Here is a 21,935-nt window from a genome sequence, read left to right on the forward strand (position 1 = left end):
CTTCTTTCACCCACAGCTCTTACCAGAGGCAGGATGCGTGGATAGAAGTGGGTGCTGCATTCTCTGACGTCCATGGACAGTACCGCCTGCCTCAGCCATGCACGCTCATCCACGGTGGTCAGCAGCCCTGGCAGCAGCACTTCACTTTTCCTCAGCGCATTTAGGCAGATGGGCAATGCCTTCAGGAACTGTGGCATCACCAACTGAGGGGTAGGTGGAAGAGAAAAACGTTTCAAGAATTTGTCAACCAGAAACAACCTGGGTGTGTGAACAGGATGTTTGCTCAATCTGGGAAATTCTGAAACACACACTCGGTGTGGCAATGTGAGATGAATTTGGGGCGATGTATATGCACATTGTGGCAAAGCGAGCTGGGGTCAACACATATTGTGATTTACCATTGGTATGGATTACTGACAGATGAAATATCTGTATCCGCGCTGTAATCTTTCCTTAAAGATTAAACAAGTCTTTCTTTCTGTTCTGAGAGCCACTTCCATCAAAACCCAAACTCAAGCGGCACTGGCAGGCAACCACTACCAGTTATTCAGCTATGCGCGCTGAAGGAATGTTATACTTTGCATGATTAGTTACAACTTATGGAAAACCGGAAATTGGATTGCAATGGAAATTTACAGGAAACAGTTATTTGCCAAAGATCCATTGAAAGGATAACAAGGGGAGGAAGCATGCACTGGCAATCCCTGCACCCCTTTTATGAGCATTGAGCATATGGGTTTCTAAAGAAAGTCACAGAAGTAAAATAGATGCATTAATAGCACTCTACAAAAGGACCAAACTGATTGGATCAAGTAAGATCATTTTCAGTCAAAGAACATTATGGATGAGGTTCCATGTGATAATGTTGCTGTGCAAAAGTCGCCAGGTAGGCAATTTTATTTTCTGAAAACCTACAATTCTTTCCCCAAACATTCTAGGAAGGAGTATACTTATAGATCATTACTTCCAATCCTAGAATATTTGGGGAAAGTGTTTGTCTGGAGGGTGCATTATTAGGGAAATGTCACCACCTGCCAGTCATTTTCATGGCGACATTATCACTGAACATCATGCATGAGAGACTTAAAGATAACCAGGTCTCTGGAGATCGCCTTTCAGTTGCTCTAGGGGCCATTGTGTTTGCCTTTACAGTCCTATTTCTTCACCAAGGCTGCAACTCGCTGGAGAAGAATTGTACGCTGTTTCAGTCTTCACGTATTGCAAATAAATCCTATGATGTATATTTTCATAGATTTAAGACTTCCTTTTTAGGACCATCTTGTTTTTACAATTTAATGCTAAGAGGTGTCACTATAATCCCTGACCTTGGGTGAGTAAAGACTACCTAATATTACTTTTTCTCTAGAAAAGAAAAGCAATGACCAAGTCTTGAAATGGCACTTACTTTTGTTTGCCATACTCCAGTGATGATTTGGGTTTATTGAATGTGTCAAAATCTGATCCTGAAAAGCAGGGGACCTGAGGGATCATTACAAATCTACACAACATGGTGCACAAAATATTTCACATCAGATACAAGCACATATGGTGATATGGTCAGACGAGTTTGCCGGGTTACATGCATGAAGGGCAGCAAGCTTTGTCAGATACATACATACGCATGTGTGTGTAGGGTGGTGCAGATTAGATTACCTGCCCATCAGACATGCAGGAGGCTGCACACTGCTGCCGGTAGCAAGCCAGGATTTGGGTCAGCCGGGTCACCAAGGCATCCCGGACTTCCTTCAGCGGGCTCTGCAAGATGGCACTATAAGCTATGGGGTCAAGCAAGGACAAAAAGCATGGTTTATATCTGAAAATGACTGACATATAAACTTGTCCAGAGTCAAGGTGAGACCACACCAATCTACATCTCGTGCAAGCCAGAGTTTCTCTGCTGGATGTTCAGCTAGTCAACTTCATGATTATTATTGTTAACTATTGTACATCATTTCCCCTCCAATCCCTCAGTCTAAGCATGGCTATAACTCTGATACCCAGTGGGCTCTGTGATGAATACCTTCATACAAAATATAGGGTATACCATATGAAGCGGTTACATAATAGTAACACTGATATACTCTCACAGCGGCCGGCCTTCAACACTGTGAACCTGAAGGATTGACGCAGACACCTCACTTCCTTCTACATGGCATCATTGAAGGTTCACCAGTTCAGAGGGCAACTACTGTCTCGCCTGGTGGCCTTTGTGGCAATGTGAGACTAGCTCCTCGTATTGCACCTCCCTGCCATGGCACTGTGCAGACGGCTCCTGGTATTCCATAGTTGCTACCTTGGCCTTAAGATTATAGCACCGGGAATCCCCAGCTCAACCTATCATCTTCCCAACCATCTCTTAAAGCTCCTTTAACTGTTGCTCCCTTTCTTTTCATTGTCAGTAGAGCTCCTAGGGTCATGTACTAGCCACCAGGCGGGAGCACTTCGAGAACCTACTGATCACTTTGGTAAAAAATGAACAGCTCCTGCTGATGCGCTTGCAGTTTGAAAGATGTCCACTGATGTTCACTGCTCACCCCCTTATGAGTGTGAAGTGTATGCCCTACTCTCTCAATGGCAGTGTTGAAGATGCTTCCTTGTATTTCCTCCTTGCTTCCTTAGCAGTGCAATGACAGTTCTTGCAATACTCTGTTGACCCTTCAAAACCTGGACAGTACCTGACATGTCAAGCTCATTCCCATTGCAGCTTGGGGGATATTCATACTCCCCTCTGTGTTCAGTGCTTGTACTTAATTCAAAGCTTTGCATCTATCAATTTCTGAAGTAGTAGGGGGTAAAAGAGGGGGGGGGGGCAAGGCCAGGCACAGGTGCCTTGCTCACTGCACATAGGCATCTCACTGATGAGCCACAACAAGGCCAAACCAAGTCTGAGTTTGTTTTTGTCCCTGTGCAGAGGAGACTTAACCTAGAACTTTAATTGGAGTGCTCCCTTTGTGTGCTCTGCTAAGACTTATTTGCATATGGTCATTCCCCTTTTGCATTGGCATGGCCAGGATAAATTAATGATGCAATGGAATGCTGCTACAATGTATTCTCAGTGGTTATACCCAATTACAACCTTCACGCATTTGTGATTTTTAGTTAGCCTCCCTAACTGCAAGGGTACATGCCCGGAAGCAGGTCCCCCGTTTGCTGTTTTTAATCAAGATGCATTCCTTACTGATGAGGTTATACTAGGCCAAACACTTTCTTGGGTAGCTTGTGTTCCCATGCAGAGGGGCTTAGCAGCCAAGTCTGGAATGCTCCCTTTTGGTGCAGGGTGCGATAGATGTCCATATGTTTGGCCACTTCTGTAAAGGCACAGACAAGCTAAAGAATTATGAAATGGAAGCTGCTCAGAGAAATTCCCAGTGCCCCTCATTGAGTCAAAACTGTTCACACATACAATGTTGGTGTTCTCCTGATAGCCACACCAGCTGCCTGTTAGTGTTATACTAGCTCATGTTGGCTCTCCTCACCTTTGCATAGTGGACAATACCTCCTGGTAACCTCAGCTTATCTCCCTGGCAGCAAGAGGCCATCTTCCTCCAGAAAATCTGCCTCACCCCTGACCATCACTCACCTGACTTGGAGAAGTAGGAAAGGAGAGCCTCGGCTTGGCTCTGTTGGAACGTCTCCACCAGCCGTTCTGAGCAGTTCAAGTGAATGTTGTGTACCCGGAGCTTCCTCTGACCGGTCTGGCTAGTGTAGTACAGTGCAAACTGCCAGACAAAGAAAGACACACAACTTTAGATACAGCTGCAAGGTTTTATGGGTCTGGAGGGGCTGAGGTAACCTTTCAAAGAGGCTTGGGGGCGACTTTACTCATGGTGTATGAGCAGAGTGCCAATTGACCTGCAGATGTATCACTGATAGCCTGGCCTTTTCTTTGTTGATGTATCAATAGCAGACTAGCATTGTTTTAGTGGTTGGTTCATATTATCACAGCTGGGAATCTGTATTGTTCTGAGAATGCCATGTACGAGTATCAGCAAGTATGACTTTTGTTTGCGCTGGTGGGATATCTGGTTGGTAGACCAGATTTTAGATATCTGCCCAGCCGAGTAGACACTTAAGGCTTGCGCCCAAAAACTGTTGATTTCTTGATAACTGAAATACATGCATGGGGACAGATCTATGCAGCAGCAAGGCTCCTTTTTACTGCGTCATCTCCACCACAATCCCAACCATATGAATCAAAGAAGAACCAGCATTCTGAAGTGGCAGGCCGTCAGATATACTCTACACAAAAACCAAAATAGACACAACATAAATAATGTATCTATTGTGGGCTTGCATTGATGTAAACAAGGTGTTAATCATGGTTTTAGAATCATGGTTTCAGAATGCAATGTTGGGTGTACTGGTAGTGTTCTGAGATTGACTTGGTGGGATATTTAAAGCTTTGTTAGAGCGTACGAGTAATGTGCTAGGATTGCTGTTAGAGTGGGCTATCAGCAGCGTACTCTGCTGTGGGTAGCAACAGTGTATTGGTGGGTGGGCACCACTCTGGAAGTTGTCAGTGATGTGCTGATGTGATACCCTTCTGGCTAGTATAAGTAGTGGACTAGGGATCTGCCATGAGATGTGGTGAAATTAGTAATTAGAGTTGGAAGAAGTCTGGCAATGCTTTGCCACCATTTCTATAGTGTGCTTTCAGGTGGGTTTGGCATGGCATATGATATAATCTGGAAGGTAATGTCCTTGAGCAGATATCAGTTGAAGCTGGGTTGCATTGATGGCTGGGATTCTCCCATATTACCTGAAGGTAAACACCTTCTTCTGGGCTGAGCTTGGAGCTGGGCTTGAATTCCACTGCAAAGGATTGGTCACAGTCTGTGTACGCCATCTTGAGGTCCCCCGAGCTGCTCAGGCCGGAAGGCAGCATGAAACCAGATACCATCAGCCCTGTTGTGGGAAAGAATAAAATTGCTTTAAACTCCATCAGCTTGAAAACCTCCAATAGGATTCTGGAACCCCTCAGGGTGAACCCCTCTCTGCATCTGCATGGACTATGATCTTCTCTGCCATGAACAGCCACTTCTCCAGTGTACATTGCTGATCTTCACATCAACACTTTGGCAGGAGGCATGAAAACACACCCAAAACATCCCGTGAAGACTAGTTATACCCACTGTGCTTACAATGGTACATCCTGACGACACATTCCTTACAGTTTCTGAGTGAGAAAATGCATTTCATCAGAAGACCCCATTCCATGAGATCCTGGAGAGATAATACATCTTATGATATCTGCTATGTCACCAGAGTTTGTACGTGTATTGGTCATTGTAACAGAAAGCATTCAAATTTTTTTTGTTGGCTATGGGTACATTACAACAAAGATACAGTGTAATGCCTATTCCCTAGTGTGGAGGTTGTAGTATCTTGACTCAAGCGCATTTACAGGACTAATACAATGCCCAAATCAGTTTATTGTGTACCCTGGTGGACAGCTCACCTTTAGTGGTGCTTATTTTGACCTGCGCATTGAAACCCATCTCCTTCTCCATTGCACGCCGCAGATCTTGCAATAGTCTCTTCCCATCTATCTCCACCTGGGTGGGAAGACAACATTAATCATACAATGAAAAAAAGACAGCCATTGGCTTCACCAGGAGAGAAAAAAGATATCTATGCAAGAAACGGGGAAGTCCCACCATCTGTGCCATGAATAACACACTGATAGGCAGGACCAGTCCCATCAAATTTGAGCTATTTTCTCAATTCTGTCATATTTCTCCCGGTTTCAGTTACAGAAAGAGGGTGCCAGTGCAATCACCTCCTACTCAACTCAGGCAAAACGGAGATCATGCTTTGTGGGAAAACACCCCTCTTCCCCAAACCTTGCCCCTTCTTTAGCCCCACCCCAACTTCCAACACAGTAAAACATCTTGGTTGCATGATGGACTTAGACCGGACTCGGTCACATCACATCAACTTAGTGGTAAAAAGCATTTTCCTCCACATACAAATCCTTTGCCACATTTTTCCTTTCCTGACCTTTCCACACAAGGACACTGCTATTGTTTCAACCATCATTCCATGCCTAGACAATGGCAATGTACTATATTTAGGAGCTTCCACCTGGCAGCGGAGAAAACTCAAAGTGCGTAATACTGCCGCAAGACTCCTCCAAGCTTTAGGTCCCAGACAACCCATCTCTCCCGCCCTCAGAATTCTACACTGGTTGCTGGTTGGTCAGCGAGCTTCCTTCAGTCTGTATCACTCATTGAGCCTTTTTACAACCAAGGACCTGAATACCTGCAGCAAAAAATGTACTCTCTACAGACCAAACATAAACCTCAGATCTAGCACCTCTACACTCCTCACCACCACCACATCCAGTACCTCTAACCTCAGCACTTCTATTTGTAATTTCATTGACCAAATCAACTCGTATGGTGGGCACTGTAAGGAACTCATGGTGGCAACAGTAAATACAGACACAAGTGATCACAGTTCAAGGGTGTTTATTGGACTTTATAATGGGTGAGATAAACACGTAATCTAAACCTTAATAGAAGATGGGAGCAAGCTACGGCCATCAAATAATAATAAGGCAGTCCAAGTGGCGTCTTGTCAAATAAAAAGGGTGAATACTAAAAAAACTATTGCCAATCCTTAGTACTAAATTACAGAGTGTGGGATAATGTTCACCAGAAAATAAAGAAGTGTTCACAAAATGATAAGTCTGCATGGTATGGCTGGGTCTCGCATCCCCATGTTTGAAGCATGGGACAAGGTAGGACTCTCGAGCACAGAACACTCCTGGGCCTCATCCACACGAGGTTCACAGTTCAGGTTCAACGATATCCAAACCTTCAGAGGCTAAGTCTCTTTCCTGACAAAGTCTCTTGCCTTAGAATGCTTGCTGATTCACAATGACAAAAAAACAAACAAAAGGTTCCTTTGGTAGTTGTCTACCTTGGGCGATTGTTCTTTGCCCCTTGAATCTCCCTCCGCCAGGCTCGGACCCTTCTTGCAAAAATGGGCCTCCCTCTGTCTGGTTCACTACAGCATTTCTTTAACACAGTTCATGTATTGCTTCTTTACATCAGAAAGCAGAGTTTTACTTTTCCTGGATTTCTTTCATCATCCCTCTGTCGGGTTCACACTTGCCTTTCTCTACAGTTCACAAACCTCTCAGAAAGCAGGGTTCCCTTCCCCTAGCTTTCCTCTGGGCATGGATCAGAGACTTTCGATTGTATAAGGGATTTGACCTAACCCTTATAGGACCACTCTGACACTTCACGCCACTCCTTCCTAGGGCATCTGGTTCTTGTAGTTTCAAAGAACAGGTCCTGGTCAGAGTCTTTCGAATGAGCACCCACGTGGCGTCGGACCCCTTTGCAGCTGGACCTCAACTGGGCTTTCTTTAAAGTTCAAACACATACACAGGTTCTTTCTGTTTCAGATCCCTTGAGTTCAAAATGTTGCTACTTGCAACCTTGGGTTCAACACAGTTCGGTTTACTATCAGCTTCCTCCGACTCACTGGCTGTGCTGAACCTGTTGGCTTCTTTGTTCTCTGGAGTCAAGGATAGTACCACAGTAGCCAGATTGCCTCTCCTCCTGCGTAATCAAAGCATGAGGCTTCCATGTACCATTGACATCTTCTACTCTGCATGCCAGCTGTAGCCCCCAGTATTATGCTTTCCCTTTTGGAGGTTTCGCGGGTCTGAGTTGAAAAGGGCAAAGCCAATTCCCCCTTCGTCTTTCCAGGTCTCACCGCCTTTCTTCTCCGTTTGAACTGCCGGTGTGGTTTAGCCGTCTCCTCGTGCATACGGCCATGGTCAAGGTGTGCTTTCATGCACCGCCTTTTATTCCTGTGGGGAAGGTAAAGGGCCGTCAGGTGTTAGTGGTTGTCAATTGCATGACTCTGCTTGACCCATGTGTTGGGACATGTCAGGTAAATGGCTCTGGTGTTAGTCCGTTGTCTGTTACCGTGTAAGAAAGTGTTTGTGTGCTAAAAGGGATGGGGGGGGGATTGAGCTTCTAAATATCCTACAGGGTAGGATGGAGAAAACATTAGCCTGCGCCGGACCCAGACCGTATTCTGAATGTTAGCAATGCCACACCTAGTTAGAATTGAGAACATTAGCCTGCATCACATCTAGATAGGACTGTGAATGTTAAGTAGTCCAACCTTTAGAGAGAATTGTGAACATTCGGCCTGTGTCGGACACGGACAGAATTGTACTTGATAGCGAGTGCCACATTTGGTTAGAATTGTGAACATTAGCTTGCGTCGCACTTACATGGGATTGTGAATGTTGACAAGTGCCATACTTGGTTAGAATTGTGAACGTTGGCCTGCATCACATCTAGATAGGATTGTGAATGCTGGCAATGCCACACCTGATTAGAAGTGTGAACATTAGCCTGCACCAGACCCAGATGGAATTGTGAATGTTAGCAATGCCCCACTAGGTTAGAATTGTGAACATTAGCCTGCGCCAGACCCTGGCTGAATTGTGAATGCTGGCAATGCCTCACCTAGTTAAAATTGTGAACATTAGCCTGTGCCACTCCCAGATGGAATTGTGAATGCTGGCAATGCCACACCTGGTTAGAAATGTGAGCATTAGCCTGCATCACATCTAGATAGAATTGTAAACGTTAAGTAGCCCAACATTTGGCTGGAATTGTGAACATCGGCCTGCACCGGACCCGGACAGAATTGTGAATGTTACACCTAGATAGAATTGAGAACATTAGCCTGTGCCAGATAGGATCTAGATGCGACACAAATGTTAACAATTGCCACACTTGGATACATGATGTCGAATATTAACACATACAAAAACCACAAACATTAGCCTAGGCCGGACCCAGATAGAATTGTGAATGTTAGCAAATGCCACACTTAGTTAGAGTTGTGAACATTAGCCTGCATCACATCTAAACAGGATGGTAAAATGTCAGAAAGTGCTACACTTAGATAGAAGAACAAATATTATCAGTAACTTCAAACTAGAAATTGCTCCTGCTGCATTGGCTCATAAACCCACGCAAACACTCCAGTCCCATATCATTACGTGTACTCTCTACTCTACACCATCACGCAATTAGAATGCAGCTATACCCCTGCTCAATTAGGCCTAGCAGTTCACATACAAACATTACACCATGAACACTTCATCACTCTAATAAAACACAGCTATCCCAGGACATTCTGGCCTAGCTGCTCACATGCTAACCTCACAGGCCTAACGCAGCCAGAACCCAGTCGGGGTGTCCACCCTCCAGACTGCACACATTCAACTGATATCTTCGCCACCTAACGCTAGGATGCAGCTACCATCTGGCAATTACATCAGCTGCACACATAACTGGTGCACCCACGCACCCTATGACACTTTCTCTCTCTACTGACCTGGACTGCGGTCCCCAAGGGCATTCAACCTACCAGCGCTTTGAGATCATACCAATGATATATAGAGTGCTATAAAAATGCCAAATAACATAACATGAAAGGGGATACCACATCTCAACCCTTGGTGTCCCACTTCCACTACCCGAAGACCCCTCGCCCAGGTGACCCTCTCCCACTGGACCACCCCCAGGAAGTGGATCCAATAGCGATGGCTGTGTCCTGGCCACCTGGGCGACAGATCTCCACGGACCAATGGGTGAGACACCTTCAGGTTTCTCACATACCCTTCCTCCATGCAATGTAGCTGCATCTGCTTCACAGGGGGACTGGGACAGGAAATCTACATTCCCCTGGTCTTTTTCTTTCTGGTGTTCCACCATGAAGAATTAGGACTGCAGGTCTAGAAACCATTGCATGACACGTGGGTTTGAGTCTTTCTGTTGGTTTATCCAAACTAGGAGAGAACGATCAGTGACCAATGTAAACTTTCTTCCTAAGAGGTGGTATCTCAGGTGGGTAATGGCCCACTTGATGGCCAGGGCCTCTAATTCCAGCACAGAGTAATTTTCTTTCATGTCGGAAGAGTTTGCGGCTCGTAAAGAGAATGAGATGTTCTAATCCATCGCTGACTTGAGATAGGACTGCTCCTAACCCAGTAAGGGAGGCGTCCGTCTGCAATATAAAATCTTTGGAGGAATCCACTACCTTCAGAATTGGGTTTTGGAACAAAGTTTGCTTTAAGGTGTTATAACATATGTCATCCTCTTCAGACCAATGAAGTTTCTGCGGTTCAGCGTTCTTAAATTTATCGGTCAACCTCGCTGTTTTGTCTGGAAAATTAGGGATAAACCTACGGTAATATCCTATTAACCCTAGAAAGGCTCTCAAATATCTTTTAGTTTTGGGTGTATGTGTATCTAGGATGGCTCTCACTTTCTCATGTTGGGGCTGTACGGTCCCGTTCCCTACAAAAAATCATTTTACGTCTGATTGTTCCAATCTGCATTTAGATTAATTAGCACATAGGCCGGCTTGTCTGAGGACTCTCATAATAGTATGAAGGCGGTCTTCCCAGGTTTGACTATGATGGTATCGTCAATGTAAACTGCACAGAAGTCAGAATAGCGGCGTAAGATTTTATCCATTAGGCGTTGGAACGTGGCTGGTGTGATGTGTAAGCCAAAAGGGAGGACTTTGAATTGAAACAGTCCTAAGGGTGTTGAAAACGCGGTCTTTTCTTTGTCTAGCCCATATACTGGTACCTGCCAGTATCCTTTTGTTAAGTATAGGGTGGATAGAAAGATGGCGGCTCTGAGTTTATCAATTAGGTCATCGATGCATGGCATGGGATATCACGTTGATTTGAAGGAAATCTATACAGAACCTCCAGGAACGGTCAGGTTTATTGACCAATTGATGGGGGAGGACCATGGGCTCAATGAGGGCTCAATGATATTACCTTGCAGCATTTTGTTTACTTCCTCGACCACTATCTGATTACGGCCCTCCGGGAGTCTATAGGGACCACTTTTCCTTTAGGTGTTCTAATCTAGTGGTAAGTGCCTTTGATTATTCCTGGTTTGTCTGAAAATACATCGGGGAAGGCTGTGATTACATCCTTTAGATCTTCTTGTTTTTGGGTAGACAACTCAGGAGGAATTAGTTCAAAGTTGTCTATCTTCTGGAACCAAAGAAGACAGTACTTTGGCATGGGTGGCTGACGGGTTCTCTTTCCACTCCTTTAAGAGATTCACGTGATATAAATGGACCTTCTGTTTTCGGTCCGGTCGGGCTACTTTATAAGTGCAGGTTCCCGTTCGTTCTACCATTTCATAGGGCCCATGCCGCTTAGGAATAAACTTGTTTTCTGAGGTGGGTAATAGGACGAATACTTTTTTTCCTATAGAAAACGATCTTAAGCTTATTTTCTTATCGTAGTTGGATTTTTGTTGACTTTGGGCCTTTTCCATATGAATGCTGACTAGATCTCAGACAAGTCTCATATGTTCTCGCATTTCGGGTAGAGGTTTGCCAGATGGGAATGGGTGGCTCTTCTCGTTTCTCCCAGGTTTCCCAGAGCATGTCAAGGGCATATCTGGGCTATCTGCCATAAAGTAATTCAAAAGGGGAAAATCCTGTAGAGGCCTTTGGAGTTTTCCTCACTGCAAATAGTGCCCATGGGATCATTCGATCCCAGGCCTTCCCGTCTTTATCTACTAGTTTCTGCAGGATTAATTTTAAGGTTTTATTGAATCTTTCTACCAAGCCATCAGTTTGGGGTGGTATACAGAAGTTCGTAAGGTGGTAATATGGAGTAGCTCTTTGACCTCTGCCATGAGCTTGCTCATAAAATTTGAACCTTGATCAGTAATATTTCCTTGGGAATGCCAACCCTGGAAAAATATGGTAGGAGGTGTTTGAGGATTTGCTGTATCGTATTATTTCGCATTGGGAATGCTTCGGGGTATCTAGTGGCATAAACCACAATCACTAGGACATACTTGTTGCCTAATCTGGATGTTTCCTGAGGTCCAATAATGTCCATTCCGATTCTTGAAAAGGGGACTTCTATGATTGGTAAGGGACTCAAAGGGGCAGGCAAGGGGACGTGTGTGCTCGTTTGTGACCTATTTCACACGTTTGGGTAAAGGTCTTTATATCAGTGTGGATACCTGGCCAGTAAAACTTCCCACTCATGTGTGCTAGGGTTTTCGTTTGTCCGAAGTGACCCCTGATAAAATGCGTGTGCGATCTCCAGTATGACCTTTCGGTGGGTCCTGGGGATCACCAACTGTGTCTTTACTAACCCTTCGGTCGACGTTTCCCTCTTATACAGCAATCCCTGCTTTAACAAGAAAAAGGGGCTCCATTTTCCTATACCTTCTTTTCCGGATTAGCCTGTAGGAAGGCCTCGGCGAGAGTGGGATAGTTTTGCTGGGCGAAGGCTAGGTCGGGATAGATGGTGGACTCCTCTCCCTTCGTGCCTTCAATGTCAGAAGGCTTATCACCCTCCCCAAAGCCCAATGCACCTCTTTCTGTTTTATCTGCTTTGCTTTCTTGAAAGTGAGGAAAAAGTGCCTTTTCCAAAATTCCAAAATTCTTTGAGCAATTGGATCCCCACGATGTACTTCAAGTGGGACTTTGCCATGATTTTGTAAGAGAAACTTTACGTCTCCTCGGATGTCGGGCTCGATGATGCCTGCTAAAACGTCTATACCGTAACTTCCATGCGAGGCCAAATTCTGGGGCTAACCTGATGTAACACCCCGGAGGGAGTATCAGAACTAAATCGGTAGGATATCATTCCTCTTTTCCCAGGAGGAATGATAGCTTCCCTACTACTACAAATATTGAAACTGATCGATTCTTTTGTAGCAATAGAAGGGCTAGAAGCTCGATGACTATGTTTCCAGGATTGTAGGGTGCCCCAATTTGTTTCAATTGATTCACATCCCACTGCTGACACCATATGTAAGGAACTCAAGGTGGCAACAGTTAAGACAGACAGAAGTGATCATAGTTTAAGGGTGTTTATTGAACTTTAAAATGGGTGGGATAAACGCCTAATCTAAACCTAAATCTAAGATGGGAGCAAGCTACGACCATCAAATAATAAGGCAGTCCTAGCAGAGTCTTGTCAAATAAAAAGGGCGAATGCTAAAAAATAAATATTGCCAATCCTTACTACTAAATTACAAAGTGTGGGATAATGTTCACCAGAAAATAAAGAAGTGCTCACAAAATGATATGTCAGCATTGTATTGCTGGATCTGCCATCCCCACGTTTGAAGCATGGGACAAGGCGGGACTCTCAAGCACAGCACACTCCTGGGCCTCATCCACACGAGGTTCACAGTTCGAGTTTAATGATATCCAAACCTTCAGAGGCTAAGTCTCTTGCCTCAAAATGCTTGCTGATTCACAATGTCAAAAAAATAAACAAAACGTTCCTTCGGTACTTGTCTACCTTGGGCGATTGTTCTTTGCCCCTTGAATCTCCCTCCGTCAGGCTCGGATACTCCTTGCAAAAATGGGCCTCCCTCCGTCGGGTTCACTACAGCCTTTCTTTAACACAGTTCATGTATTGCATCTTTACATCAGAAAGCAGGGTTTTACTTCTCCTGGATTTCTTTCGGCATCCCTCTGTCGGGTTCACACTTGCCTTTCTCTACAGTTCACAAAACTCCCAGAAAGCAGGGTTCCCTTCCCCTAGCTTTCCACTGGGCACGGATCAGAGACTTTTGATTGTATAAGGGATTTGACCTAACCCTTATAGGAACACTCTGACACTTCATGCCACCCATCCCTAGGTCATCTGGTTCTTGTAGTTTCAAAGAACAGGTCCTGGTCAGAGTCTTTCGAATGAGCGCTTGTTAGGGCCCAAGGCCTAAATCCAGTATGGTGGCTTGACACGTTGTGATGCAATTGAGTCTTTCTGACAACATACCCCTCAAGAGTACAAAAGGACAGATTGAGGTGATTATTGCCTGAAAAATATTTGTACACCCTGGTACTCCGACAGCTGGCTGCAAGAAAAAGTAACCAAGTATAAACACTTTCTTAAAGCACTGTTATCCCAAAACAAGGTGAAGAGCCTATACTCACAAGCAAGAAAATCAGAATGGGACTGAATAGTTCCAAGCTAGATTGGTGAGTATCCTGAAACAAGAAATGCAACAATTACCAGGAGGACAGTAGAGTAAGAAAAAAGAAAGAACCAAACTGTATGTGCTTACCAATTGAGTGGTCGGGATAGTAACAGCAGATGTATTTTGGGGAATTAAGTGGTAGTCCTGGAAACACAATGTCCTGTTTCCTATTCTCGCCGGCACGAGGAAGCCTAAGGAGTCTATTGATCCTTGCGCCGTTGCGCTAATGTCCTTTGATCCTGGCGCCGATGAGCGACAGTTCTTACTGTTCCTTAAAGTCTTTGGGCAGAAAAAGAGTGAAGACGTGCCACTTATGGTAGATGGAATAATCCAAATTACTTATGTCCTGGCAAACAGGTAAGACGTGAAGAAGAAGACCAGGCAGTCCATGAATGCTCCGAGGTATGCAATAATCGGGTAAGATGTGAGGAATGAGGCGACTGCAGTCTGTGGCCATTCTGGGTCTAGCAATGAGCAGGTAAGAAATGTGGGATGAGGCAAATGCAGTCTGTGGCCGTTCCCGGTCTAGCAATGAGCAGGTAAGACTTGAGGGATGAGGCGAATGCAGTCTGTGGCCGTTCTGGGTCTAGCAATGAGCAGGTAAGACTTGAGGGATGAGGCGAATGCAGTCCGTGGCCGTTCCGGATCTAGCAATGAGCGGGTAAGACGAAGGCAATGACATGAACAAGGTAGGAAAGTCACACCGAAGACCAGGGATTCAAGAAGCCAGAAGACAAGGTAAAAAGATGCGTAGCTTATGAAGTTTTTACAAATTCAGAAGCACCACTGTGCGCAGAGGCGGGGTTTAAATACCCGTCAGCTGACCGCACGCACAACGCGATGTCGTAGGCCTGAAAGCCTACGTGAATGCAAGGGGTGCCAGCGTCTCCAAGGCAACGCATAGCGTTTCCTGAAATGGAGCAATTAAAAAGATAAACCATGATTCTGAGGAGGTAAAGAGCGTCCTGCTTTGGAGTGAAAACTGTTCACTCTACTGTGGATTCTGGAATGCTTGTTCTTATGCAGGACCACTTTATGATCAGACGAAGAGACATCTAATGGGACCCTGACAGCATCCACGTGTCGCCGGACCCCTTTGCAGATGGACCTCAACTGGGCTTTCTTTAAAGTTCAAACACATACACAAGTTATTTCTCTTTGGGATTCCTTGCATTCAAAATGTTGCTACTTGCAACCTTGGGCTCAACACAGTTCGGTTTACTATTAGTTTCCTCTGATTCACTGGCTGTGCTGAAACCGTTGGCTTCTTTGTTCTCCGGAGTCCAGGATAGTACCACAGTAGCCAGCTTGCCTCTCCGCCTGCATTATCAAAGCGGGAGGCCTCTGTGTACCATTGACATCTTCTGCTCCGCACGCCAGCTGCAGCTCCCGGTCTTATGCTTTCCCTTTTGGAGGTTTTGCAGGTCTGAGTTGAAAAGGGCAAGGGCAATTCCCCCTTCGTCGTCTTTCCAGGTCTCACCGCCTTTCCAGGTCTCACCGCCTTTCTTCTTCGTTTAAACTGCTGGTGTGGTGTAACTGTATTCTCGTGCATTCGGCCTTGCTCAAAATGTGCTTTTGTGCTCCGCCTTTTATCCCTGTGGGGAAGGTAAAGGGTCGTCAGGTGTGCGTGGTTATTGTCAACTGCCTGACTCTGCCTGACCCGTGTGTTGGGACATGTCAGGTAAACGGCTCTGGTGTTAGTCCGTTGTGTGTTACCGTGTAAGAAAGGGTTTGTGTGGGAAAGGAGGGAAGAGGGGTGAGCTTCTAAATATCTTACAGGGTAGGATGGGGAAAAGGTGTTACATGAAAGGGGATACCGTGTCTCAACCCTTGGTGTCCCACTTCCACTCCCCGAAGACGACAGATCTCCGGGGATCAGCGGGGACCAGCGGGAGAGACACCTTCAGGTTTCTCACAGCACCTCCTTCTCAGTACAAGCAACCACAATTTGGAACTCTCTCCCTGTATCCCTCCACCACATACTGGCTCTTCTGCCCTGCACTCATAATCTGGGCCACTTGCCTAAAACGACAAACATCCCCTTGTCAGCATCTTCCACCCTACTATTTCTCAGTGCCCTATCCCCCACCCCCTCACACAACTGACACAACCCATCCATCAGCCTTCCGACCGCACCTAGCAACATATACTAGGCAGTCAGAACTCCCCCATTCAGGGAATCGGACGCCTAAGGGAACTCAGTTAGGAGAGTTATCAAGGGGATTAGCGAGTGGTGTTTCTCTAGACGACTGGGCACTCCAGGAGACCGGCACGGACGATGAGCTCCATTTCCATAAATGACTATGCATTATCTTCACCAGGCCTGAAACCAACCCTGTGTGGTCTACTCTACAAAATGGTACAGACAAGAGCACTTACTAAAGGTGATATCTGTGTCTTATCCCACTCTGTCAGTTGCATGTCAACTGCATGTTAGGCACCGAGGCACGTGTCCCGCACATAACGTACAGCAGAGCCCTCAACTGCAGACAGTTGCCCTGGGGATTAACAGGCTTCTTACATCACCCTCGCCCTCTCTCACACTGCAACCCATAGAATACACCCGAATCCCATGAAAAAAAATCAGTCCAGCTGTCAAATAGTCACTGACACAGCACTCTTCCCTATGCTTTTGCAATATGCACTGCATGAAAAATTGCTTTAACATAGTCATCTCTGCTTAGATTTGGCAATATATGTTCACACACATTGTACAGCTACTGTCGTTTACATGTCTGCTCAGATCATGGTTTTCCAAAGGATGTTCATCCACCAAAGCGCTTGGCCGTAGGTGCTATACATCTAACATAAATGACATATGAGCTGAAACACAAGGCTATCCCATATTCATGCTGCATCAAGTTGCCCAAATACAATCAGTGCTTTGGGTAAAATGATTCGGGTGGTTCATGTCAAAATAGTATAAATAGGTGTTAAGAAAGATTTTATTTTTGGTGCTTTCCTCCCGTAGACTCCAATGGGACACCCTATCTTTTTGCTATTGTCTGCATCCTGAGCTCAGCTTTTATATGCAAGTAAAACTTTCAGCCTCACTTACCTTGCTTTTGATCTCTTTTAATCACTTTTTATGGGAAGACTAGTCAGTCCTTAAGACTATCAGTACTTGGAGTACTTGGAGACTCTGTCTCCGTTAGTGGAATTCTTGTTAGTTTTAAACTGTACACATCACCTTACCGTGCAGTGCGTTGGAATATTTTGTGTCCCTATTACATTTTCTTTTGCAGCTTTACTGTTGCAGACACAATTTGGCCAGGATGGGCTGGTGGCAGTGGATATTTTTCTACCATGTCTTTTACTTTTCTCACATGCACCTTTGCATTTTACAGCATGATGCCATTTAGAGTACCATATACTATAAAAATGGCTGTGCCACAGGATCTCTAGAAGTCCTTTGTCCTTTTTGTGACTTGGCCTTCTTCCTGCCCTCTGCGATCAGGAATTGCCTTATATGGAAGCACCTCTCCCAGGAAAAGCCACTGCTTTCCTGAGCAAAGTGGTGGTCTGTGTTTGTGGGGATGTGGGGGCTGGGTCTGTCCGGATGCAGTCCACATCGAAGCCAAAGTGTGTCTGTTGCTGGGCAGATGTGCTGGCAAGATGCGTGTCTTTGCCCAAGCCCTTTGAACGGCAGAGCTTAAAGCCTGGAATTTGCATCCACGTTCTATTTGTTGTCTTCCTTCTTTACCGGCTGCCCAAAAAGCGCTAAAACTGCTTTGCTTAAGTAAACTTATGCATATGGGTTTTGTTTTATTCAATTTTTTTTTTTTTGATGCTATTCAATTTTAAGTTCATAATGTGAACACAATCAAGTTTGCAACAGACACACAGTTCAAATTCCCCTTTCAATCCCTCTACTCCAAAACTCCCCCTGCCCCAGGTGCGGATGAATAATAAATACATACAATCATTTAACAAACAAACCCCATTATTCTGGCCCAAGCGGAGTACATCCCCACAAATGCACCATGCTATATAATTTGCCATGATTCACCAGGTTGTTAGGAGTATGTGAGATGTTACCAAACACATAAAACCCTTTTTCAAGGGGTGAGCTGACTTTTGAAAATGCTGGGCTGTCATACTTCCATAAGAAAGGGGACCATTCCCCCTCCTGGGAGGATCCCCTTCCATGTACCAGCATCGTAATGTTCTCCAATTCAAATATCTCTTCCGCCTAAGTCACCCATTCCCTTTTGGTCGGAAAACGCTCTTTTTCAGGTGGCCGCTAAACATGCCCCTGCAGCTAACAAAATGAAGTGGGCCATAAGGGGAAGGGATCTCCAACACACCTCTTCTTCCTCTAAACTAAATAAGATTTGAATAGGGTCCTGTCTTCTATAGGACCCTGCACTCCGGATTCATCCCAGGACCGCCTTCCAATAAACCTGGACCCTGTCACATGACCACCAGATATGCCAGTATGTGGCTTGTTCCCCACATTTCCTCTAACACCACTTGCTCACTCTTTTGGACAGCTGCACCAGGTCATACTGCCACCTGTGTAATAGTTTTCCCTGTATATCTTGCATTGGCATGCAATTTACGTCTTGTGGGCCCCTTTGCACATTCTGTTCCATAACATCTCATCCAATTCCCTTCCAAGGTCTCTCATTTACTTTTCAATCCCTCTGTGTCCTTCCCCTTGCCACCACCAGGGTGGTGTACAACCTCTTTCAACCCTTTGTATGTATCTAAAATGTTCTCAGTCTGAGAAAGATCCCTCTGAATTTCAGACTTCCATTTATCAGCAGTCATGACTCCCTTGAACTGCAAGTAAGAGAACACAGAGATCTTACCAATAGTGAGAAATGTTTCGAGCTCTTGTATAGAAATATATTTCCCCTTCACCGAAAGCTGACCAATCCTTTCCAATCCCGCCTCAAACCAGTCTTGGAATCTTGAAGGGTCTGGAAGTTCATCCCTCAAAGGTAGCGCCCAGATGTGACTCAGCAGGGAAGGCCATGTGGTGATCCCTCTCATACTCTGTTGCTTCTTCCAGATATCCCATATCAGCACCATCAGGCCAAATTCCTTAATTCTCCTTGAGACTTGACGCTTAGGGACCCATAGCCATTCCCCAACTGTTACCGGTCTCAACCTGAACCTTTCCAGATATACTCACTGTTTCCTATAATACATCTGCAGGTGTGGAATCAGTGCCCGCAACTGCACTGCCTTATAATAACAACCCAAATCGGGTAATTCCAAACCTCCCATTTCCTTGGGAAGGATCAGTGTGTCATAGGCGATTTTCTGCTTCTTATCTGCCAGAGAAACTCCATCATCCGACCCCTAGCTTCCTTCAACAGCAGTTCCTGCACCATTATTGGCAACATCTGAAACATGTAAAGCACCCTGGGTAATAGGTTCATTTTCTGTGCATTGAGCCTCCCCATCTAGGAAAGAGTCAGCCTACCCCAGGAATCAATTTCTCTAAATAATTTCTCAAATAGCGGGGACACATTTTCTTTGCACAATTCCTCCAGCGACCTAGTCACCCATATCCCCAAATATCTTAGTGTCCCAATGCCTTCCAATGCAAGGGGCTCTAGGTCAGATGCGTTACCCTCCGGGTCTCTGCCAAATAGGTAGAGGATTGACTTCTTACGATTTATTTTAAAGTCGGACAGGGCACCATATGCCTCAGTAATCGCGAACACCGCAGGAACTGAAGTAAACGGCTCCTTCAGGTGTACCAGAATATCATCTGCACACATCTCCCGCTTGAATTCCTTGTCACTTACCCTATACCTTTAATCCGAGGAGAATTCCTTATCCTTTCCTCCAGCGGCTCCAGAGAAAGGTGAACAGCAGTGGTGACGAAGAGAAACTTTGCCTCATCCCTCTATGCAATCCGAATTACTTCGAGATCTTGGCATTAACTGCAGCGTGTGCTCCTGTGTCTGTATAAGACTGCCCTGATCCCTGTAAGGAGGATCCTTTTACCAAACCCGTTTTTGCCCAAAACAGCATAGAAAGCCCCAGTCCAACCTATCAAATGCCTTCTCAGCGTCTAAGGTGTGGAGCGTCGGAGCCCATCCTTCCTCCTTGCCAAATCCATCAGGTACAGGGTTTTTCTTAATGTGTCCACTCCCTTCCTGCTTGGTATAAAGTCTACTTGATCCAGATGAACCAATGTGAGCATAATCTGCTTGAATTACTGTGCTAGCGCCTCCGGTGTGGAACGGATCGCCCCCCTGCCAGATTCCTTTATTTCCTCAGCCCACTTCTTCGCTCCCTGTGCCCGGAGCCTCGCTGCAAACATCGAATCTGCCTTGTCCCCATTTGCATAGAATGTTTGTTTTTATAAATTGTAGTTTCCTACCAGTGTCCCAGATTCCAAGTAGTTTAAGCCCTTGCCTCTTTTCTCTAATTTCCAACAGGAGGTCGGCCTCTGCATCTAACGAATCCTGGGCCCTCACTTTCAGTTCTCCAATTTCCTGATGAAATGCATCTCCCTCAGTAACCTGTCCCTCTTCTTACTTGCCTCCTTCTTTATCAGTACTCCCCTCCACATCAATTTTGCTGCTTCCCACACTGTGCAGACATCCACTTCCTCAGTATCACATTCCGGTTCTTCTGTGAAGCTTACTTACCCCCACTTCCATAACTACCAGGTCATGGTTCTACCATCCAATCAGGACTATGGGCCTCATAACTATGCTGGTCCGGAAACAGCGGTGCCGGTAAGGCTACCGGCACCAGTGTTTGCAGACCGGCACAGTACGACTCTGCGGGCGGGTGCCGTCTGCAGAGTTTCACGGAAGCACCGGCACCGTTGCTAACGGTGCCGGTGCTTCCGTTGCCCCCATTCCCATGGAGTCCTATGTGACTCCATGGGAATGGGGACTTAAAAAATTACGGCACCTGACTTCTCGGCCGCCGGGGTCGGAATACGCCAGTGTTACAGGGAAGTCAGACGCCGGTAATTAATTACGGGTCCGGCGGCAACCTGACTGTTTTACCGGCACGGTTACCGCCAGACCCATAATGAGGCCCTATGTCACAGGTTTCTACCCTACCAGCCATTTCTCTATTCAGACATAAATACTCTATCCCAGCATATACGTACTACTAAACCTCGCATGCCCAAGATCACCTTAAGGATATCCATTCCCTGCGACGGAATTCGCTGACCTCCTTCCCGCAAAGGCAACCTATCCCATCCTGGGTCGTCCCACATTTTGATATCCCCTCCTATCATAAGCGGAACTTCCACATCATTGAATATCAGATCCAAAGCACTTCTGCAGAATGCTGCCTGTCCTTCATTGGGACAGTACACTGCAGCTACCCCACATTTTGGCCTGCCCTAGGAGACCTTTCACCACCAAGACACGACCAACTATAGTCCTCTGCACCTGTGGGTCCACCACCTGCAACCTCTTGTGGAAAAGGATACCCACTCCTTCCTTCTTTAATGTCCCAAATGTCCAATAAGCCTGCCCGACTATCGCACTCGGGATACACCTTCCCTCCCTTACTGAAAGTCTAATTTCTTGTAAGATTAGGAAGTTTAATCCCAATCTCAGAAAGAGCTTGTTTTGTGGGTGAATTCAGGCCCTTTACATACCAAGTCCCTACTTTCAAGTGACTAACCCCTTCTCCCCGTTTCCTCTCACTCATAGCGGTTGCAACTCAAGACCTAATTCCCCAAATCCACCCCACATAACCAAAATGGCCCACATCGATTTTGTCTATATCAATCTCCCCCTCACCTCCACACCCGTAACCCCCTCCATCTCTCCCATGACCTTCTCCCCCATACTAAAGGTCAACCAAAAAAACCCTCCTCGAGACGCCCATCTTTGAATAGGCCACTAGGTGTAGCTTGCTCCCCCAACACGAATATGCTTCACGACCACCCCCCCCCCACAACATTCCATGCACGGA

General features: G+C 45.7%; 1 protein-coding gene across 3 annotated transcripts in view; it reads right to left on the reverse strand.

Moving 5' to 3' along the window:
* Positions 1–21,935, reverse strand: part of LOC138492054 (protein transport protein Sec24C-like) — a 255,965-nt gene that overhangs the window by 16,206 nt on the left and 217,824 nt on the right. For all 3 annotated transcript variants that reach the window (XM_069619003.1, XM_069619001.1, XM_069619002.1), the window contains exons 15-19: positions 5,459–5,555; positions 4,760–4,905; positions 3,581–3,719; positions 1,654–1,775; positions 24–203 (exon numbers count right to left, since the gene is read on the reverse strand). In XM_069619003.1, the coding sequence (XP_069475104.1) occupies positions 24–203; positions 1,654–1,775; positions 3,581–3,719; positions 4,760–4,905; positions 5,459–5,555 (684 nt within the window). The remainder of the gene's footprint in view (positions 1–23; positions 204–1,653; positions 1,776–3,580; positions 3,720–4,759; positions 4,906–5,458; positions 5,556–21,935) is intronic.

The sequence above is a fragment of the Ambystoma mexicanum genome, chromosome 10, assembly GCF_040938575.1.
Source record: "Ambystoma mexicanum isolate Mex_15411 chromosome 10, UKY_AmexF1_1, whole genome shotgun sequence".
Lineage (NCBI taxonomy): Eukaryota > Metazoa > Chordata > Amphibia > Caudata > Ambystomatidae > Ambystoma > Ambystoma mexicanum.